This window comes from Nicotiana sylvestris, chromosome 7 (assembly GCF_000393655.2).
Source record: "Nicotiana sylvestris chromosome 7, ASM39365v2, whole genome shotgun sequence".
NCBI lineage: Eukaryota > Viridiplantae > Streptophyta > Magnoliopsida > Solanales > Solanaceae > Nicotiana > Nicotiana sylvestris.
In genome coordinates, this window is record NC_091063.1 from 63,168,752 (window position 1) to 63,189,055 (window position 20,304).

Sequence of the window (20,304 nt, forward strand, 5' to 3'; positions counted from 1 at the left end):
TTGATTTACAAGTCTTGTAATCAGTATATTTGGCTCATTTGTTCTAGTGAAGTTGAAGTTAAAATCCTACATGGTAGGTCGTGGTTTTTGCACCTTTGAGCTGGATGATTTTTCACGTAAAAATTATTGTTCTTATTTTTACTGTTTATTTTATTTACGTGTAAGGAATAAGACAAAGAACCAAGTTCTTTAATAATTTAGGAATACAGTCAAAATAACAAATACTATTTGAAATTGCTTAATTTTGGCTTCCATTACACTTTTGGTTGGTATACTCTTGTTGTTAACAAACCAGTCTTGTATTTTTGTTTGCCATTAAAGAAGATCAAGCGTGAAAATGTATCCAAACTCTTCGAAGAAAATATTCAGTTCAACTTTTGATTATAGTTTAAAATTAACCTTAAAGGTGAAGCTCTGTCATGGGTTAAAAGTAAAAACGCAGTAGGATAACATTAGGTCATAAAGAGTAAAAATACAATAGGGTAATTTAGATTAAAAGTTTAACGGAGTGCAAAGATACTCAATTTAAAGAGAGTACAAACAAAATTTGACCACTTTCCCATTAGGAATGCATGCATTCATACTTCAGATAAAGAATTAACCTATATACACAAATAATGTAATTTATTTTACAATATTAAAGTCTTTTAACCTATTGTAATAGGTTAATTTTAACCTATATACATAAATAATGAACTTTTTTTACAATATTAAAGTATTTTAACCTATTGTAATAGGTTAATTTTAAACTGTAACTTATTACATGCCAAATGCACAGATAACCATTCTTAGGAGTGTTATTTAGAAATTAACCAATACTTATTTTGTCCTGAAATTTTAAACTAACTTTAGGACAATTCAAGATATTTTTAATCCTGAAAAATTAAAATTCAAAATGTATTGGCTAATTTTTAAATGGCAGCGCTTTGAAATGACTACCTGATGTCATTTCTACGGTATTACTCCACGAGTAGGGGTGTTCATGGTTCGGTTTGGGTCGGTTTTTTCCTAAAAAGAAACCAAACCAAGTAAGTCGATTTTCAAATATTGGAACCAAATCAAACCAATTAAGTCATTTTTTTTTGGTTTTTGTTGGTTTTTCAGGTTTTTCGGTTATTTGTCGGGTTTTTTCTTAAATATGAGACATACACTACCAAACGCATATTTCGGCGACTATTTTTTCATCGTAACACTATCAAATCAATTGCTCTTTGAGAAATCTATTATTTACATATATTGATGATAATTGAATTAAATAGTGATGAATAATTTAAGTACTCAATTAAAAATCGATTATTTTTATCATGAAATAAATTCTTGTACTTAGCAAAAGAAAACTACCAATCAAACTAGAATGTAAAGGCAAAGAATTAGATTATTATAATAGCAAAGAACTAGATCAAAAATACAAATGACTAATATGTACGATAAACTTTTAGAAACTTTATATAAAAATACATATATATAGGTGTAATAATAAATTTAAATAGCTACTTTTATAGCCGGTTTGGTTCACTTTTTTCGGTTATTTTTTTTATTAAAACCAAAACCAAATCAAATTTGATAGATTTTTAAAAAATTCAAAATCAAAACCAAACCATACATAAAAAGTATCGGTGTTTTTAGTCGGTTTGGTTCGGTTTAATTTTTCGGATTTTTATGAACGTCCCTATCCACGAGTTAAATAAAGTCCAAGTAGAATATGTACGGTGAAGTACAACTTCAAATTCAGAATAAGCTATGCACTTTGACATGAAAAAGGATATATATATAGATCTATATATTGTGAATTATGGGCTTGAGTGTATTGGGCTACATCCGGATCCTCTGACGAAACGGGTGAAGTAAAATCCTTTCCTTCTCAAGAAAAAAGGATATCAAAATGAGGATCTGGCATGACATGACAACTGAGTCCCACAATTGGTATAAAAAAGCCAACGTTTTAGGATTTGATATATGGTAGCCTAAAGTTATTTTCTCTCTTTTAGTTGTTCAACCATCATCCTAAAAATAAGCCCCATCAAAATTATTTTACTTAAAAATAACAAAAAAAATCCTCTCTCTCTTCTCTCATAGCAACCTTCATCCTAGAAATTAGGTTCCATTTCCTTCAGTAGTATCCAAAAAAACTCTCAAATATTTTTTTTAATTATTTTTCCTAGTTTATATATATATATATATATATATATATATATATATATATATATATATATATATATATATATATATAACACAATAATAATGATATTATTTGTATATTACAGTGTATAACATAATAATAATAATAATAATGTGTATATCAAAAAAGTATATTAAGATTTTATTTTCCTTCTTTATATAACACATTTCAGATTGAAAATTCAAGTTCAAGACGACTTCACATATGTATCCTCTATTGTATCCCGTGTATATTTCAATGTACATTAATGATATCTCATGTATATCATATGTTTTTGTGTATATCCACAAAAAATTGTGCTATATATATATATATATATATATATATATATATATAACGGGCGTACATAAAATAATTATAATTTATACACGATATAAAAAAGTGATATACACAGATTTTCTTAAAAACCTGTGTGTAATATATACTGATGTACACGATATACAACGTGATATACACATATCGTAATTGGTTTTTTATGTCTGATTTTTTTTAATCTAAAACCATTCTAAATCACTTCTAATCTTGCTCAAATGTTATATATAGCCCCGTTTAGGTATTTTCAACCATTTTCAACCACACTCACTCGTTCAATCCAGCCAAAATAAAAAAAAAGAGAAGAAAAACAAAGTTGAAATGAATTTTTTCTCTCTCTTAGTTTTTGCTTCTGATTTTTTTGACGTGAGATCAACCTTACCTTTTCATCCCACTTATTTTTTTTTGTATAATTTACAACAATTTTTGCTAAACTATGAGAGCGAAAGAGAAGAGATTAGAAAAAGAAATATAAAGAGTGAAAGTGAGAGGAAAGCAGTGAACAAGATGAGAAGTTAGCAGTGAGGGGGAGGGGGGAGCAGACGGTTTGGCGCCAATTGTTAAGAGAGTATTTTTTTTTTTTTTAGGATATGGCTATATAATGCAAATTGTTTGGGGTTATCTTTGCCAAACTTTATATAAGGCTAAAAAAAATTGCCAATTAATGTTATGTGTTGTCACCTGGTGCTATTTTATCTATCAAAATTCCAGGCCTAATCCTCTGAAGTCTGAACCAAATCCCAAATCCAAACAAGTTGCTTTTCAATCTGCAGATTTTCCGATATATTGATCGCAATTTCTTCGTAATCTCTTGTTTGCTTTTTCCATATTCCAATTTTGGTTTATCTCTGTAAAACGTTAACGAAGAAGAAGTAAATCAGAAGCCAATGGGAAGCCGGAAGTCTTCGTCCAAGAAAAAATCTTCCAAAAAGAAGAGGCCCAAAATTTCCTCTAAGGTCTCCTTTTATTTACTCTCCTTTTCTACACACATTAATTCATGTTCTCCTCTCTTGCTCAGTACGCCTTATGCTTAATGTTCTTCGTCTTACTTAATTTGCTTTTTTAGGGCTTATACTTTCTGTTTACTGAATTAATTTAGTGTAATGTGATGCAATATTTGCTGATGTCCTCTTAAAATGAATACTAACTTTTGGGTCTTTTCATGAGTGTATCACGTCAAGGGATGGAAAAACTGTTTTTTTTTTGGGTAATCTGGAAATAAAAAGCTTTTCTTTCTGCTAAAAATAGATATAATACTGCTTTCCAATGAATAAGGGTCAAAAACTAATTAAAGGGCTGTTTTGTTTTTGGGTACAGTAGCTGTATGTATTAACATGACTAAATTGGGAAAATAAGTGCTATATGGATTATGTTGATGAAAATATGTTACCTATGTTAAACTACATTTATAAACAAATCTGTAGCTTAGTGAGGATTCGCGTGATATAGTTCATGCGGGAGTGTAAAGTCACATTGCATGGTCATTCTGAATTGCCATAGTTGGTGATTATAGTGGAATAAATCTAGAGAACTAGCTTATCTAATCCGATTAGTACTCTTCATTAGAAAAATATTTACCTGCACTTTTTAATACTCATATCTAAGAAGGCGTCATAGTAACCATGGTAAAACAGATATATAAGCTCTTGTTTAAATATCTTTTTTGGTGTTTCAATTTGTAATTCCTTAAACTGACACACCGAAGAAAGAATTATGAAAGATTTACTAGCCAGCGGACGTTGTTACCTTTTTATTGAAAAAATTTAATAACTAAAATATCATAGTTACTTTAATGAGAAATTGCAACTATCTCTTTAATTTTAATAGGCATGCTTCCCTAGGACAATGTTAAGCTAATCAATATGTGCTGTTTTCATATCAATATTTTCTCGTCTTGTCGCTGGCATCCCCAATTTATTATCCTTTATTATACATCTTCATGTGTTGTGTGGTTAGATCCGGAAGAGAAAAAGCAGAAGAAACAAATCCAAGAAGTTTTCCAGTTCTGAGGATGACACGTCATCTTCTGCTTCCTCCGATTATTCTAGCAGTCCACAGTCTTTGTCCTCTAGTTCAGAGGATGATTATAGTAGGAAAAGTCGTAGGCACTCACGTGATGTGAAACACTTGAAGAAAAGAACTCGGAGAAGATCCTCAAGCCGAGATGTCAATGGGGGTTCACCCCTTGTAAAGAAAAGAAAAAGGTCAAATAGAAAGGGTCTTGATTATGGGAGGAAAGTGCAGAAGAAGAAGCGAAGGAGACATGCTAGTATTAGCTCCAAAAGCAGTGACTCAAGAAGTTGTTCTAGTTGCCGATGTGAAAATAGTATTAGCTCCAGAGGAAGTGATTGTACTAGTGGTAGTAAGGATATTGATCAGAAGAGTCCCAGGATTAAGTCAAGAAAAGGGATGAAAGAAAAGAGAATTTGTAATGAGCCAAGCATTGAAAAGAGGAGTGGAAGTAGGGGGCCAAGTTGTTCTTCATGTAATCATCAATCATGTTCTTGTAATACTACTCACAGTGGGACGGGATATGTGGAAGAGAAAAATCCTAAGCGCTTAAGATCTGTTATTATTGTTCCAGAAAAGACATACGAGAAAGAGGGAGACGAACAGGGAACAGATATGCTTAAGGAAGAGAGTTTGAATAAGCATCATGGTTGCCCTTCCTGCAGAAACCATGACAATAATGACCTGGAAAGTAAAAGGAAATTAGCTTCTTGTTCTTGTTTCTCGTCTAATCAAACAATGCAGGTTGAAAATTTGATAATAGTTGATGCAGTTCCTCCCAATAGTGAAACTATTGGCCCCACAAAAGTTGGTGGTATTATAGATCCTCATCCAAATAAAGTCAAGGAAGTAAGTCACAATAATGGAGGTGAGGGTGGGGTTTCTGATAGTAATGCTAATTCAGGTTTCGAGGATCTTGAGACTCTCTTAAGGAAAAAGGCATTGGAGAACTTGCAGAAGTTCCGTAAAGAGCTTCAAACAAATTTGAAATCTGGTGCCAAGGAAAAGAAGAATGACAGTGATGTTAATCGGTTATCTCCTCCAAAGACTGAGGTTCTACCGTACAAGTACCTGGAACAGGAAAATAAAGAGGGATTGGCTTTAAATCAAGTTATAGGATGTAGAAACAAGCTTGTAACTAATGAGGAGTTTCCTCATTCCACAAAGATTGAGATAAATACTGCAGTTGAAGAGAACAACGGAAAACGAACTGGATACATTAAGGAGAGTATTACGCAACCTGCTGATAGATCAGCGCTCTCACGGAGTCCAGAAAAGGAGGACCATACCGCTGCACCAGTTCATATCGATGAATCGGAACCTGGTAAACCATCATGTATTACCACAGTACAGACATATAAAAGGGAAGATTCATTGGCTTCCCAGAGAAACATAAATAAAACACCAGATCCTTTGAGACCTGGAGTTCTTAGCACCGGGACCAGCGATAACTTAGGCATCGGAGCTGTTAATACCAGTATCCGTCCTAATGTAGAAACCACTTCTGGTGTCAGATCCACATCTGAAGGACTTACTTCAAAACACCAGCCAGATGCCAAGGATGGCTCTCAGTTCGAACAAAAGACCATGTCTGTAATGAGGGGTGGTGAAATGGTACAGGTATTATAATCGTATTCCATTATTATGCATGTCAGGCTGGGATTTTCCAACTCCGGGGTTGATAAATAATTCTACAAGTAAATAAATCTCACCCTGTTCGGTTTAGATTCTTTAAATTATTTCTGATTATTTAGGACCTGTTTGGCCATAGATTTTGCCAAAATATATTTGGGCTTTTTTTGGCAAATACATGTTTGTTCATAAATTTTATCCATATTTTGGCAAATTATCAAAACCCAAATCCCAAAACCAGCTCTGTTTTGGCCCAAAATATTACTATTACATTTTTTAAAAATTGCCCCAAACTTTTGTATTTTATAAAAGAGCCCACCATTTATTATTTTGTAACAATGCTGCTTCATCTTTCATTTGATAGTGTATTATGTAGTTCATTATAAAAATGATAATTTTGTACCAAATTTTTTTATGTTCAGGACTATGGTTTGCGATAATTAATAAATGTTATTGATGAAGGTACTGTTGGGTATTTGTGATAGTTTTTAAAACTTGTGGATATAACTCATGTTTTATGTTTTTTCAAAAAAAAAAAAAGTGAAATATGTTTTGAAAACTGATGTCCAAACACATTTTCATCTTCAAACCAAACTTCACCCAAATCAGATTTTTCAAAACAAATTTGGAAATCTATGGTCAAACGCTAGCTTATATGAATAACTATTAGAGAATTGATAGAAATTATTAGTTTATTTGTTAGTAATTAGCTCTAACTATAGATTTCTTTTAGTTATAGCCAAACACTATAGTGGGGAGCAAACTGATTAAACCAAAAAACTGATTTGACCAGGTAAAATAACCCTAAGCAAACAGGCTTAGTATTTGGTTAAGCTTTTAAGAAACAACTTTGTTCTCTCTCCCAGACCTATTCTTTCTAATACATAATGATTGATCCTTTCTTGTGGGTAGTCCCTGTTGGGAATTCATTATTAGAGATAAGACTTGCATATGTTTTCATGTTTCTCTAACCTCTGCCAAACATATCTGGTAATATACGTGTTTTGTTGTATTCGGGTTTTTGGTTAACTGTTTTGTACCCGGGTGGCACTCCCTTGGCTAATTTCTGATTAACTTACTTTTACATTCTTTTATAAAGGGAAGAAACAAAGATGCATGCAAAGTCCCCATTTTTTGGAACTTTTTTTTTTCCGGGGCTGCCTTGTTTTGATTTTCTGTTTGCATTACTTAGTGTTAGTTTTCTATTTTCGCTTTGGTTGACATACTGGTTTGCTTGTTATTGCTCCGTCCCGTTTTCCTCCCTGAAACGAGGGTCTTCCACTCTCTGTCTTTTTAAAGGCAGGGGTAAGGTCTGCGTACACTCTACTTTCCCCAGACCCCACTTGTGGGACTACACTGGGTTTGTTGTTGTTTTTTCCCCCTTGCTAGTAGAGTGTCTATGAGAGTCGCTTGAAGAGCATCGTTATCACATAAAAAAGCAGCTCTCAAGTGTAGATGGACTGACGATGGGAAGTTTAATACTTAATGTCTTTCCATAGCTTGGGTATTGTTACCATTCAAATACCCGTGGGAGACATTTCCAATATGTTCCAATTCTAATTTGTTTGATCTCATCTTCACATGGTGTATGACTGTATGTTGGCCAGGTAAACTACAAGGTTTACATCCCTAAGAGGGCTCCTGCTCTAGCCAGGAGACAACTCAAGCGGTGATGTGAGGAGGTACAATTTTCATGCCATTTGGGTCCTTTTTTAGATTCTTAATCAAATTGGCTTGCTGCAATGTACTGAGTCAGGACTTAGGTGCTAGTTGGCTGAATTTCTAAGTTCCTGGGATGACTACACTGTGAATGCTTGTGTATCAAAGATTATTGAGAAATGAAAAAAGCTGATGGACAAGGATATCTTTAGTTAAGTCTGGAACAGAAAAAAGAATAAAATTTAAGCGTGTCACATTGAAGCTCTCGTACTTCCTTTTGTGTTATTTTTTCAATGAAGTTGATCCCTTTCCATTGTAAACAGATTTCAGAGAGGTTATTTTGCCCTTGGCCGCAATCTGCTAAATGTGTATTGAATTGTATTATTTAGCAGATCCAGTCTTAACTTTGGTTAACTCAAGGTTCCAGCGGCACTGGTGAAGATTGATTGGAATATTTGATTGACTGAAACGTCTCAGCTCTCAAGTGTTGCATATTTTGTTATGGACTGGAAGTGGTTTTTTGGGACTCTTTTTGTCTAACAAGCTGCTTTATTTTTGCAATTCGAGAAACAGCTAACATATGTATTATTATCATGAAGAATATTAGTTGTTAGTTTGTTTTAAATTGATTTCTTTTTATTGGTTATTTGGGTTTCATTTCATGCCCCGTTGACAAGCATAGACATGAGATCAAGCAGCCAGTAGTCTTACGTTCCATAGGAGTAGTAGACTTGCTCCATGGCTAACTTTAGCATTCTTATGTGAGGCAGTAGGCGACACACAAAAGTTAATAAATGTCGTTAATCAATCTTGTTAGCTTATTCTCAGCTAATTAAAATCGTAACAGCTATAGTCACGGAATGGAAATATTCGTCTTTGCTTGAAATGAAGAAAGTGATTATTGGTCCTTTCTTTTCAAAACCTCCGGGATTGTACCATATGTAGATGGAGCTTTGATAGCAGCAAAGTCTAGAGGAAAGTTGTGAGCATTAAATATACAACAACACCCAGTATAATCTCACTTAGTGGGGTTTGGGAAGGGTAGTATGTACGCAAACCTTACTCTTACCCTGGGGTAGAGAGGCTATTTCCAAATAGATCCCTGACATGCTTCCCTCCAAGAACTTCCCACCTTGCTCTTGGGGAGACCCCCGACATCCTTCCTTCGAAGAACTTCTCACCTTGCTCTTGGGGAGACTCGAACTCACAACCTCTTGGTTAGAAGTGGAGGTTGCTTACCATCAGACCAACTTAAATATGAGAATGTGTCACATGTATTCTAACTTTTACTCTTCTAGAAGAACATCAGAGCTTCTAAAGATTATCTTTTACAGAAAGCAATATACATACAGACTAAATAGCCGATAAACTTAGGATCTTGAGGTAGTACTCTTCGCGCAACCTTCAGCAAGTATGAAGTCTCTCGTGGTTAGTGAAGCAGGTGTTTCTATACTTTTAACAAGGGTTTCCAACACTTGTCCAGATAAACAAAGGTGAATAATACATTTAACTGGCCATGCATTGCTCTCGAAAAGTCAATGACGAGCAAAGTTCAGTCCCTTAATACATCAGAATTTCTCAAAGTTCTTTTAACGTTAGAAAAATCAACCTCTGTTTTCCCTTCTGCTGCTGCTCGGTCATTTCTTTAAGCCACTTATGCAAGCCCAGTTGTCCATCTTTGAAACTGTAAGGTTCTCCAGGTATGGTGAATACTTTTCTAGGATCCGAGGAATCTACAGAAGATTATTATCACTTAAAAAAACCAATAATGCAAATATTGCACTAGGTAAATCTAATTCTTTTGTATTTTGAAGGCAATAATAGTTCAACATAGAAATCAAGAGTTCATGCATTTCTCTTTTTCATTTTTGGTGTAAAGAATCGTTGGTCGGTGATGCAGAAATCACTACTCGACTTTTTTTTTTTTTTTAACTATCTGGAAGATTTACAGTGGTATTGTGCTTGTAAATTTAGATACCAGCCCTGTTTTGGGTGCTGATGGATATAAATGTTAGTACCTTTCTAGAAAAATAAAAATATAAGTAAAATAAAAGAAAATCCAAGTCTTTTGTAAATCTAATTCTTTTCTCTTGTTTCACAAGAATAAAATGCCAGAGAATATCTACATGCATAGTTGTACTCTCATTTTAATGCACATGAACGCAATTCTTTCACATACTAGTAGATTAGTTTTGTTAAGCATTTAACCATTTGTAATTTCATCCCCCCCACCCACCCACACACGAAAAAAAAAAAAAAGAAGCCAAGGGATGAATTGAACAAATGGAAGGAAATTATTGAGAATCATTAAACATACACGTAAAATTCAGAAACTAGATATGGGTATTAAATTGCCGAGAATCATGCAATTGAAAATCGAGGAACAACAAATAGGAAAAAGAGTTACAGAACCTCTGGCTAACAAAAAGATTGTATAGTAGGTTAGTGTCATATACATGCTTTTCTATTATTGTTGGCTATGAAAGAGAGTTTTGAACTTCAGACACAACCCCACCCCCACCCCCACCCCCAAAAAAAAAGAAAAAAAGTAAGGGATACAGTATACGGCGTTAGTTTCTATTTTGGGTACTATTTTTTATGGGCAATAGATGGCGCCGTTATTTATAGTATTGTCTCATTCTTTGTTGTTAACGAGAAAATCAATTATCAAATGTTCCCTCAAGCCTCGCTCTGTACAGTTTAATTAGGTAAATGGTAGAGTAATTATAACAAAGAATGGCCATACCTGCTCAGATATGATCCCTGAAAGAGCAACAGTTGCACCAGGCTTTGCATAGGACACAATCTGATCTGCCAGCTCAAGCAGAGGATTCAATAGTATGTTTGCCACAACGACGTCATAGTTTCCCATCTTATTTAAAACTTCTGCATCATAGGCAGTTTCACCGATGTCCATACTTGAATCAAAATCTGCAGAGGGAAGACTTCCTTTGCCAGGAACAAGACTTAAAAGTAACTTCTCATGTCCAATGTTGTTTATAGTAGCATTATATCGAGCAGATGTAATTGCCTGGGGATCTATATCAAAACCAACTGAAAAGATTGCACCAAACTGCACATAAATATTTGACAATGGAAGTATTTAGCAACACCATGATACAAAACTATTACTAAGTTGATAGCATCTGGAAACCTTTTATCTGAGCCATGTAAAGTGACGTGGAAAAAAAAACACTATGCATGAGGTATGTTCAGAAGGATATCAGATTTAAGTTGTGGACGAAGTTGATATAGACCATGAATTTGATGGAATCTCCTGGGAAGTAAGAATTTTGATTTTGATTCAGGTCAATTTATCAAGCTATACTTCACAGGATCCTTTTTTTAGAATTTTATTTTCAAAAAAATCAAGTTGTAGTTCACAGTACCAATGTTTGTGCTTCTCCAACTATTATATTGAATCAGCTAAAGGTGAATATCTTCTCTTCCAAGTTAGATCCAATAAAAGAACAAAACTTCCTTAATCAATCTTCTCAACTTCAGCACACTTGTGAAAAATGCAATTAAAAGGCTAAGGGAAGTCGTTTCCCAGAATTGAAAGAAAGAATCAAGCCCTTAAAATCCCAAAAATGATCCAGCAATAAAAGCAGGAAATAGGAGTTGAAAATTGTTCCTTATCTACTTTGTCACATTTCCCCACCCCAAAGTCTAAATTCAATACATTGTCTTTTGCCACCAAGTACCACCACCCTTTCCAACCTATCACCCCATAATTCAGAGGATTTTGATTGTAGCCAAATCTCCGCTATTCAAGTTTCAGAAGTTTTGAGGTTCATCGAGCTTTTGGTGTCAAACTTTGTTCCATTAAGCATGTTATTACACTAGCATAATCAATTCTTTTGGCAGACAGAGTAGCAAGCAGGGGCGGACCTAGAGCATAGAATAGGGTTCCCAGGAACCCAGTAACTTTTGCGTAGATCCTGTATTTATATTAAGAAATTCACTAAATATTTGTAAATATCTAACTGTGAACCCAATTATTATTGCATATTAATCTAAAATTACGGTAGGAACCCATAAGCCTAAAATCCTGGATCCGCCTCTGGTAGCAAGGCCTGGATTCAGTGAGTAAAGGATCAGTTTTAGGTGGAGCTCTGATTTATAAAGAATTAGTTTGTTAGCAGCTTTCAATGGAAATATTTTGAAAGAAAACCAAGTACCTTAAGAGCTGCAATTGCTAGAACACCAGAACCAGTTCCATAGTCCAAGAAGAGTTCACCCCCTCTTATCAAATCACGCAGCAGGAGGAGACACAACTTAGTTGTTGGGTGCTCCCCAGTTCCAAATGCCAAGCCAGGATTTAGAATTATATTTGTTGCTTGAAGATCCTACAATTTAAGCACACACTCTTTATACATATACCTACAGATCATAAACATTCACATACATATTTTAGACGTATTAATTATTGCTTATGCAGTAAAGACGACAATGTGCAGATGCAGATTCATGACCAACAACCAAAAAATTAAGCAAGAAAGAAAAAAGAAAAGACATCAGCATCATGAGAATATAATATTGGAAGTTCGATTGAGTATTAACATAGTGCTTTGAACTGTCGGCATGAGTGTAGAACCAGTTGTATCATGTGAACAGAACAAAGGGAGAGAGAGGTATAATCATACTGGAGGAGTTGTCCATTCAGGCACCACCCAGAGTCCATCAGAAACTTCCACGGGATGAAATGATTCCTGCAATTAATTGACAATCATTGAGAGATCTAAACTAACTCAGCTTGTTCACCAGTCACCGAGATGATAACTTGTGCAGCAAATATACACCATGACTTGGTAATAGAAGGATGTCAATGCTCTGTTAGCTTCCAAATGTGCAGTTGAAATTAAGAGGATACAGGAATCCACCCAGTATGACTATGGTAACATCAATTCACTGCATGCAAGCTTTCAATGGATTGGTAAAGAATCAACCCTTCCAGTTCCCTTGTTATGAATGTAACTCACTGACACCCGCAAAATTCAGGGAGATTTTCCAGGTTACTGAACAATTGGTTAAACACCAAAGATGATCTAAAGGGACGTTTTAAGAGGAGAACCCTGATTAGATCATCTCCATTCTAACTTATGAGTCCATGCATGATGTTCATATTTTCAAATGACATCAGAAATTTCATAAATAAGTAAACAAGAAACTTGGGCTTGTCAGTTCATGCTTTTCAACAAGAAATAGACATGCTAAACAAGACAAACAATTTCCAGTTTCATGTTCATTTTTAATATTGTTGGTATAAACAGAAGATTTGGCAAGTAACACATTTGACAGTTGTGAGCACGTGATTTTTGTTTTTGCGCGACAGTCGCTCCAAAAGAATAAAAATTGGTCCTGCTGTACAATTTTTGGATTTCTGTGCGGCACTTTGTTGATTTATTTGTGACTTCGGCCCATTTTTATTTATTTACTTTATTAAAACAAAATTCAAAAAAATGTGTACGTGTCATGCATAATCTGAACCGTAACATGGTTTAAATAGAAAAGCATAAACAAGCATCTTTGTCCGTGATTTTGTTTGGTTTAATTTTACCTGTTTTGAATTATTTTAATGTGTGTGCAAATAATTGTACTAGGTGTTTATTTTTAATTTGATTTTACTTATTTTTATAATAAAAGAAAAAGAAAAAAAATAAGAAAAGGTCCCTTCCCTTCCGGACTTGGGCCAATTTGTTAAAATTGGCCCAAACAAACAGCCCAAAACCCAGGCCTGCCCGGTCCAACACCACCTGATACCCAGGACGTCCAAACGACGACGTTTTAGTCCAGTGTGATCTGGGCCGTTGATCTCAGATTGATCAACGGCCAAGATCACTTCCCCACAACCCACTGAGGAACCCGACCCGTTTACACCCGGACCGAACCCAAACCCTCAACACTTGAAACGACACCGTTCCACTTAACCATCAGATCCAGACCGTAGATCTAAATTGATCTAACGGTCGAGATCCGTCCACCCACTAACTATATAAGCCCATAATCCTACCCTGCCCCCCCCTATCCGAACCCCAGCCTTCGTCTCCACAAACCCTCCCCTTCAAACCCTAGCCGCCCCTGTATCCTTCACCATGGAAGCCGGCGGCATGAACGCCGGTGACCTTCCCCTTAACACCCTAGAACGCCCTTGCCATCCTGAACCCAAATCTATCAACCATGTAGTTCGAATCCCTCCCCACTTTCTCGAATCTTCATTTGAAGATTCGAGTCAAAACTCGATCTACACAGTTTAACCCCAGTTTCACACCAGACACTCCCCAGACCCCCCTCGTGACCAAACCATTATTGGTTTGGTCCGAATCTGATCAGGGAAGCATGAATCCCAGATCTGAGTTTTGGAACTTGTTGGTTCTTCGTCACTGGTCCATATCCGTTCAAACCAAAGAGGTTAAGGTCTAATGGACTTTAATCAAAGTGTTTCTCATTTGAGAAACACTTCGATTAAAGTCCGTTCAGCCTTAAGAAAGGTCTGTCCGAGTTGAGGTTTTGATTTTTCAAGGTTTAAGGTGAGTTCTTTCTTTTCTTTATTTGTTTTGGCCCATCTGATTGTGTTAAAGGTCCGTTCATGCTTTCAATTTGTATCTTTGAATTTTTACCAACTTCTGTTTGTCCACTTTGCCTGAACCACTGTGTTTGTTTGAACCCCTCCTATTCTGATAAGGCATGTGTATGGGTTGTGTTCCAAATTTGTATTGATTAACTGATTCCTCGAAGTATAATTTTGTTTAATCAGTATAAGTCAAGTCATGTGTCCCATACTTTAAATGTCTGATTTTTGGCTTCGATTGTGTATGTTAATGCTAATGTAGTCGAGTCGACATATGTCGTCAATTAGTTTCAGCTGTCCGAACAATAACAAATCGACTTGCTTCTGTTGAACATTTGCCTGAATCAATTAAGAACCAAGTCCAGTTACTTATAGCTGTTAATATGATTTCAGAAACCTAAGGCTTGGTCTGTAATTGAAATCTGAGTTGATGGCATGTGCACTTGTGCACAGCATGTGCATTGTGCACAGCCTGTTTCCTGCATAAAAGGGCTTTTAATTTTAAAATGGTTTGACAGCATATGCTGTCAGATATTTTCTACTGCCCATGTTTGCTTTTAGCTAATAAAATAGGAAAGATAAGTCTGCCAGGGAATATTGATGGGTTTAATACTTAATTAGCTAAAGTGGAACTGAAAATGGAAGGCACATGGGAGGGGTATGGTGATAGTTTAAAACAGGCTGTTAAAAGGGGTAAGGGGGGCATATAAAAGGGGGACATCTGACTGAAGGGATATACAGAATTGGAGAGGGGAAAAAGAAAATAGACAGACTGCGAGGAATTTTTGAAAAAGAGAGCTGAAATACATACAAATAGATACACACAGATAGAGAGAGGTTAAGAGATAGAAGGTATACAACCAACAATCAGAAACTGTTTCCTCCTATTATTATTTGGGTTTCAGTTGTTCAACTTGTTCAAATCAATTCTGATTCTTTGAAATTCCAGTTGTGTCTATTAGTCGAGTGTTTTCATTGGTTTACTACTGGTTTGGTCTGTCTGGAGTTCTGATTCTACTCCACTGGGTATTGCTGTCATTTGGCTATTGCTTTCTATTGGCCATAGTTGCATTGCTGCACTCGAGCCTGTTTCTTGCTGTATTGCTTTGCCTGCTGCTATTCTGCCCTGCTGCTACTGATAGTGTTGTGATTGCTGCTGCATTTTGTTGTCATTGTACTCTGCTGACTCCCCTTTTCTTCAATTGTCAAATATTTCCAGGTACACAACCTCTGAAACCTTGTATTGTTGAAAGTTTGAAGTTGAAGCAAAAAAGAAACGAACAGTTGTTTATGTTATAACATTGGTGTTAAAAATAGGTCGAATGTTAGTTGGGCTTGTATTTTTACTGCAAACTGCAAATATTCTGTATAAACTAGCATACATTCTGTTTAAGATGAACTGTTAGATAGCATGGTTCAATAGTAATGACAGTATGACATAGGCAGCATGTTTGATTTAGTATACTTTCAGTTCAGTATAACAATCTGTTTGGCTTAGTTATGACTATATAACATAGAGTCATGGCAAGCACTTGTATGTATTTTTGCCTAGACCACTGAATTGACAAATCTGTGGTACTAGGTCCGGAATAAATGTATCCCAAACAAACTCTCATGCAGTCACATTAAGGGTCTGGCTATGAATGCCAGCTTTCCTGTCAGATTATTTGTTCCAATACAGGTTCGATATCGGGTTTCGGTATAGTTTCCTTGTTTCGAAATAAGGTGATGATTTGTTGAGAGAAACTAATAGTCATTTTGAGTCCAGTTAGTAGTAATTTTCCTAATAAATAGCTGATTTCGTTTATCAATTTCAAATAGGTTAGAGTTTAAAAATAGAACTTGGAGGTCGTTAAACATAACTCAATATATGTTGTTAGTTTGCTTGCAATTTCACTTAGCAAATTAATAAGCGTATTCACCCGATGAAGACAAAGCATGAGGTAACTCTCACCTCATAAACAATCAATCAGGTAATCAAACAAATCTAAGTTCGGCAAACATAATAAAGATTCAGTCTGTATTTGTTCAAACAAGCAAAGTTCGGTATCATCCTTCTTTTTAAAGATAAACGTAGTAGAAATGTAGCCATTGTAGGGTGCCCTTCTAAAATAATGAGACGAGCCTTGCCAAATAAAAAATGCAAATTGCGGGGCCCTCAATAATTGATCGTGATAAATACTTAGAATTTGGGACGGACTGTTTAGTGAATTCCACTGCCCTCCCCAAAGAGAATAACGCGTTAGATTCTTTAGGCGCGACTTTAAGTAAATTATATTCTTAAATTCGGGTGCGCATTGATGCGACCCGAATCCAAATCTCAACGGAGTCGAAATATGTTGACAACCACGGGTGCATTGATTGTGACGTGGTTCGAGATGCATTTTCACGACGTTGCAATTCTATAAAAATAAATGATAATAATAAAAACGGTTTAAACTTAATAAAAGCACATAAGTCACAACATGTATTTAAATCAGATATTTAGCCATTATAACAATTTAAGCGACCGTGCTAGAACCGCGGGATTCGAGGGTGCCTAACACCTTCCCTCGGGTCAACAGAATTCCTTACTTAGAATTTCTGGTTCGCAGACTTCATTTGGAAAAGTCGAAAATTTCCTCGATTTGGGATTCGAGATAAACCGGTGACTTGGGACACCAAAAGCCAAACCTTTCCCAAGTGGCGACTCTGAATTAAATAAATAATCCCATTTCGAATATTGTCACTTAAATTGGAAAAACTCCCTCGCGCATTTATCCTTCGGGGCGGGCGCGCAAAAAGGAGGTGTGACAACAGTTTCCAAGTATTGACTATTGACTCAACTTGATCGCATGCCCATAAAGACCTGAAAGTTGGTAATTGAACACTATGACAAACAACATTCAGCAGGTTCCTATTAAGCATAGGGACAAAAGAAGATTTGAAGCCTTTTCAAACCAGGCTTATCAGTACATCTACTTTGCTAGGCAAATATACGCAGGTGGAAGATCAATAAAATATTTATTAGTTACTACACTACTCAATAGTCAATAGCAAAGGAAAGAATGTTGACCTGTGTAACTTTTATCCAATTAGTGTGGTCATGCATCGCAACTTCAAAACTAGGTATTTTTTGCAACCCTATAGAATCAGCAGCAAGTGAAACGCAGTCTTTCACATCTTTGCATACAGAAAAGATGGAAGTAATGATTATCTGCAAGGTTGGAGAAAGAGAAGTTAATAAATACAAATGAAAAGTTTGATAGGAACCAGTCAAACGTTGTACATTAACTACTGATGCTAACTTAAGACTCAAGATGATATATTCAACCACATGTGACAGATAGTTGAACAGCTCTGAGCACCTCAAATTGAAATTGCCAGGAGGAGCAAGTTATGCCTACTAGTTCTCCAACAAGTTGCATAATAAAGGATCAATACATGCATTGAGTTGTAAATTGCAGGAATACAAACACAGACACAGAACAGAAAATGCCTTTGATGCGTCGTACTTAAAAGCAGTATTCATGAATAGAATAATGGATAATCTACCTCATCACTTCTCTCACTGCTTTCTTCTGCATCCACAGTAGTTGAACTGGCTCCGAAACATAAAAGAGCCTCTGAGAGCATATCCTGATAGTAAAACAAAAATTGAAGTTCAAGTTCAATTTGATGTATGTTCTACACAATTTCTGCACTGTATTACATGTCACCGTACAATTAGGGATTAAGCAAGAACCACTAAAGCTCCACATTTTCGTAACACAACACCAGATTACATGGCATTTCCAATCTCTATATTTTCCTAATATAGTAATTTGTACATTTCGCGCAGCAAATGCATCCACAGTCTTCAGCTTGAACTACATATAATTAAAAAATATTGAAAAATATATACTATACTACATATAAAGGAGTAATGAATGTAGTAATTTTTGGCACTCTGCTGCTGCGCGAACTTCAGCGTTCTCGTATGAACTCCCAGTAAAGAAAAAGAGAGGAAAGAGTGAAAGTAATAGCCTTTTCAAATTCAACCCTTATCACCACAAGCACACAGCAGTTAAAGGATAAATTTTATCAGTATTAATTCATCGTTATTACAATTTCACTTATATCTGCACACAAAAATACATCAAATCATGAACGAGCAGGAGAAAACAGTAAAATAAAAATGTTCACTTACAGCTACATCCTTTTGACAGCAAATGCGAACAGAGAGGTAAGGAGAAGTGAACGAATCACTAGCTGTAGCCTCCGAAGAAGCAGACGGTAAGGTGGAAAATTGGGCTACAGTCTGGATGTGCTTCCGGTGCTGGTAATTTTCTTTTGAAAGTGCAGAATTGGAGTTAGAAAAGTGAATGAACGGAATTAGCCTGCGAACGCGGCGGACTGTGAAAAAACGACTGGTGATGATGCTAGTGGTAGCGTTAGTGCAGGAAAGGTGTTTGACGAAATGATCGCGAAGAGAACTTAAAACCATTGTCATGGATTGAATATTTAGCTCTTTGTGTTATTTTTGCGCCATATATTGTTTGAACCGCGGATGTATCTTTCGGGTACGATTTATAGACAGCTAAATGAAGGGAAAATACAGATGTTTTATGTCTTTTTGCGTGTGTACCTTGTATCAACAAGTATAAAATTTTAAAAATTACATAATTATTATTATATTATATAGTTGACGTGCAATTGTTAAATATTATTTCGAAAGTAGTTTTAGAATTTTATATTGAGTTAATGAGCATAATAATTATAAATATTGGGGTAATGTTTATCTAATTATAGTCTTTTTAGAATGTGTGTTTGCATTTTGATACATAATTTATAGAGAGAACATTTTATTAAAGAGACATACTATTATATACCCAGATAATTAAATATATTTTTTCACAAAAAGTCTTCTCTAATTTTTTCTTAGAAATAATTGTTAGAATACAACAACAACAACAACAACAACAACAACAACAACAACAACATACACAGTATTATCTCACATCGTGGGGGTCTGGAAGGGTAATGTATACGCAGATTTTACCCCTACCTTGTAAGGATAGAGAGGTTGTTTCCAATAGATCCTCGGCTGAGGAAAGCATAAGCACCACATTAATAAAAATATAGACAAGAAGGAACAACACCAAAAAGCTATATAAAAGCAGAATAAAAATAGTAAGATAGTAAGGTGATCAACAATGAAAGAAAACAACGGTTAGTCATAAAAACCTACTACCACACAAAAGCAAGATTGCGTGCCAATACTACTGTTATGAACACTCAATACTATCTACTCTACTACCCTAATCCTCGTCCTCCATACTAGCCTATCAAGGGTCATGTCCTCGGTTAGCTGAAGTTGTGTCATGTTTTGCCTAATCACCTCTCCCCACCTCTTCTTTGGCCTACCTCTACCTCTCCGTAGGCCCTCCAATGTCAACCTCTCACACCTTCTCACCGGGGCATTTGTGCTCCTCCTCCTCACATGACCAAACCACCTAAGTCGCGTTTCCCGCATCTTGTTCTCAATAGGGACCACACCCACATTGTCGCTAATAACCTCATTTATGATCCTATCTAACCTGGTGTGCCCGCACATCAATGTCAGCATCCTCATCTCTGCTACCTTCATCTTCTGGACATGAACGATCTTGACTGGCCAACACTCAGCCACATACAACATCGTTGGTCTGACCATCACTCTGTAGAACTTACCCTTAAGTTTCGGTGGCACCTTTTTATCATACAAAGCATTGGAAGCGAGTTTCCATTTTATCCATCCCGCCCCAATATGATGGGTGACATCTTCGTCAATTTTCCCATCCCCTTGAATAATAGACCCAAGGTACTTAAAACTCCCTCTTCTAGGGATGATCTACGAGTCCAGCCTCACCTTTCCTTCCCTTCTTGAGTCTCTCCACTGAACTTACACTCCAAGTATTATGTCTTGGTCCTCCTCAACTTG

The 20,304-nt window shown here is 35.7% G+C and overlaps 2 protein-coding genes across 5 annotated transcripts; one reads left to right on the forward strand and one right to left on the reverse strand.

Moving 5' to 3' along the window:
- The first annotated feature begins 3,062 nt into the window (after positions 1-3,062).
- Positions 3,063-8,447, forward strand: LOC104242503 (uncharacterized). 4 transcript variants are annotated; one of them, XM_009797568.2, is made up of 4 exons: positions 3,063-3,447; positions 4,448-6,121; positions 7,741-7,815; positions 8,116-8,447. In XM_009797568.2, exons 1-3 carry the CDS (start codon positions 3,379-3,381, stop codon positions 7,804-7,806), a joined length of 1,809 nt encoding a protein of 602 aa, XP_009795870.1. In that variant the 5' UTR covers positions 3,063-3,378; the 3' UTR covers positions 7,807-7,815; positions 8,116-8,447. The 4 variants fall into 4 exon arrangements, with proteins under 4 accessions (XP_009795870.1, XP_009795872.1, XP_009795871.1 ...); XM_009797570.2 differs by having other exon boundaries at positions 8,182-8,447; XM_009797569.2 differs by having other exon boundaries at positions 8,185-8,447.
- A 798-nt stretch (positions 8,448-9,245) lies between these two features.
- Positions 9,246-18,919, reverse strand: LOC104242504 (uncharacterized). Its single transcript, XM_070150807.1, has 7 exons — positions 18,532-18,919; positions 17,898-17,981; positions 17,419-17,559; positions 12,439-12,504; positions 11,974-12,141; positions 10,539-10,865; positions 9,246-9,525 (listed from the first exon to the last, which is right to left on the reverse strand). The coding sequence occupies exons 1-7, from the start codon at positions 18,832-18,834 to the stop codon at positions 9,430-9,432; spliced, it is 1,185 nt and encodes a 394-aa protein (XP_070006908.1). The 5' UTR covers positions 18,835-18,919; the 3' UTR covers positions 9,246-9,429.
- Between the last annotated feature and the right edge of the window lie 1,385 nt (positions 18,920-20,304).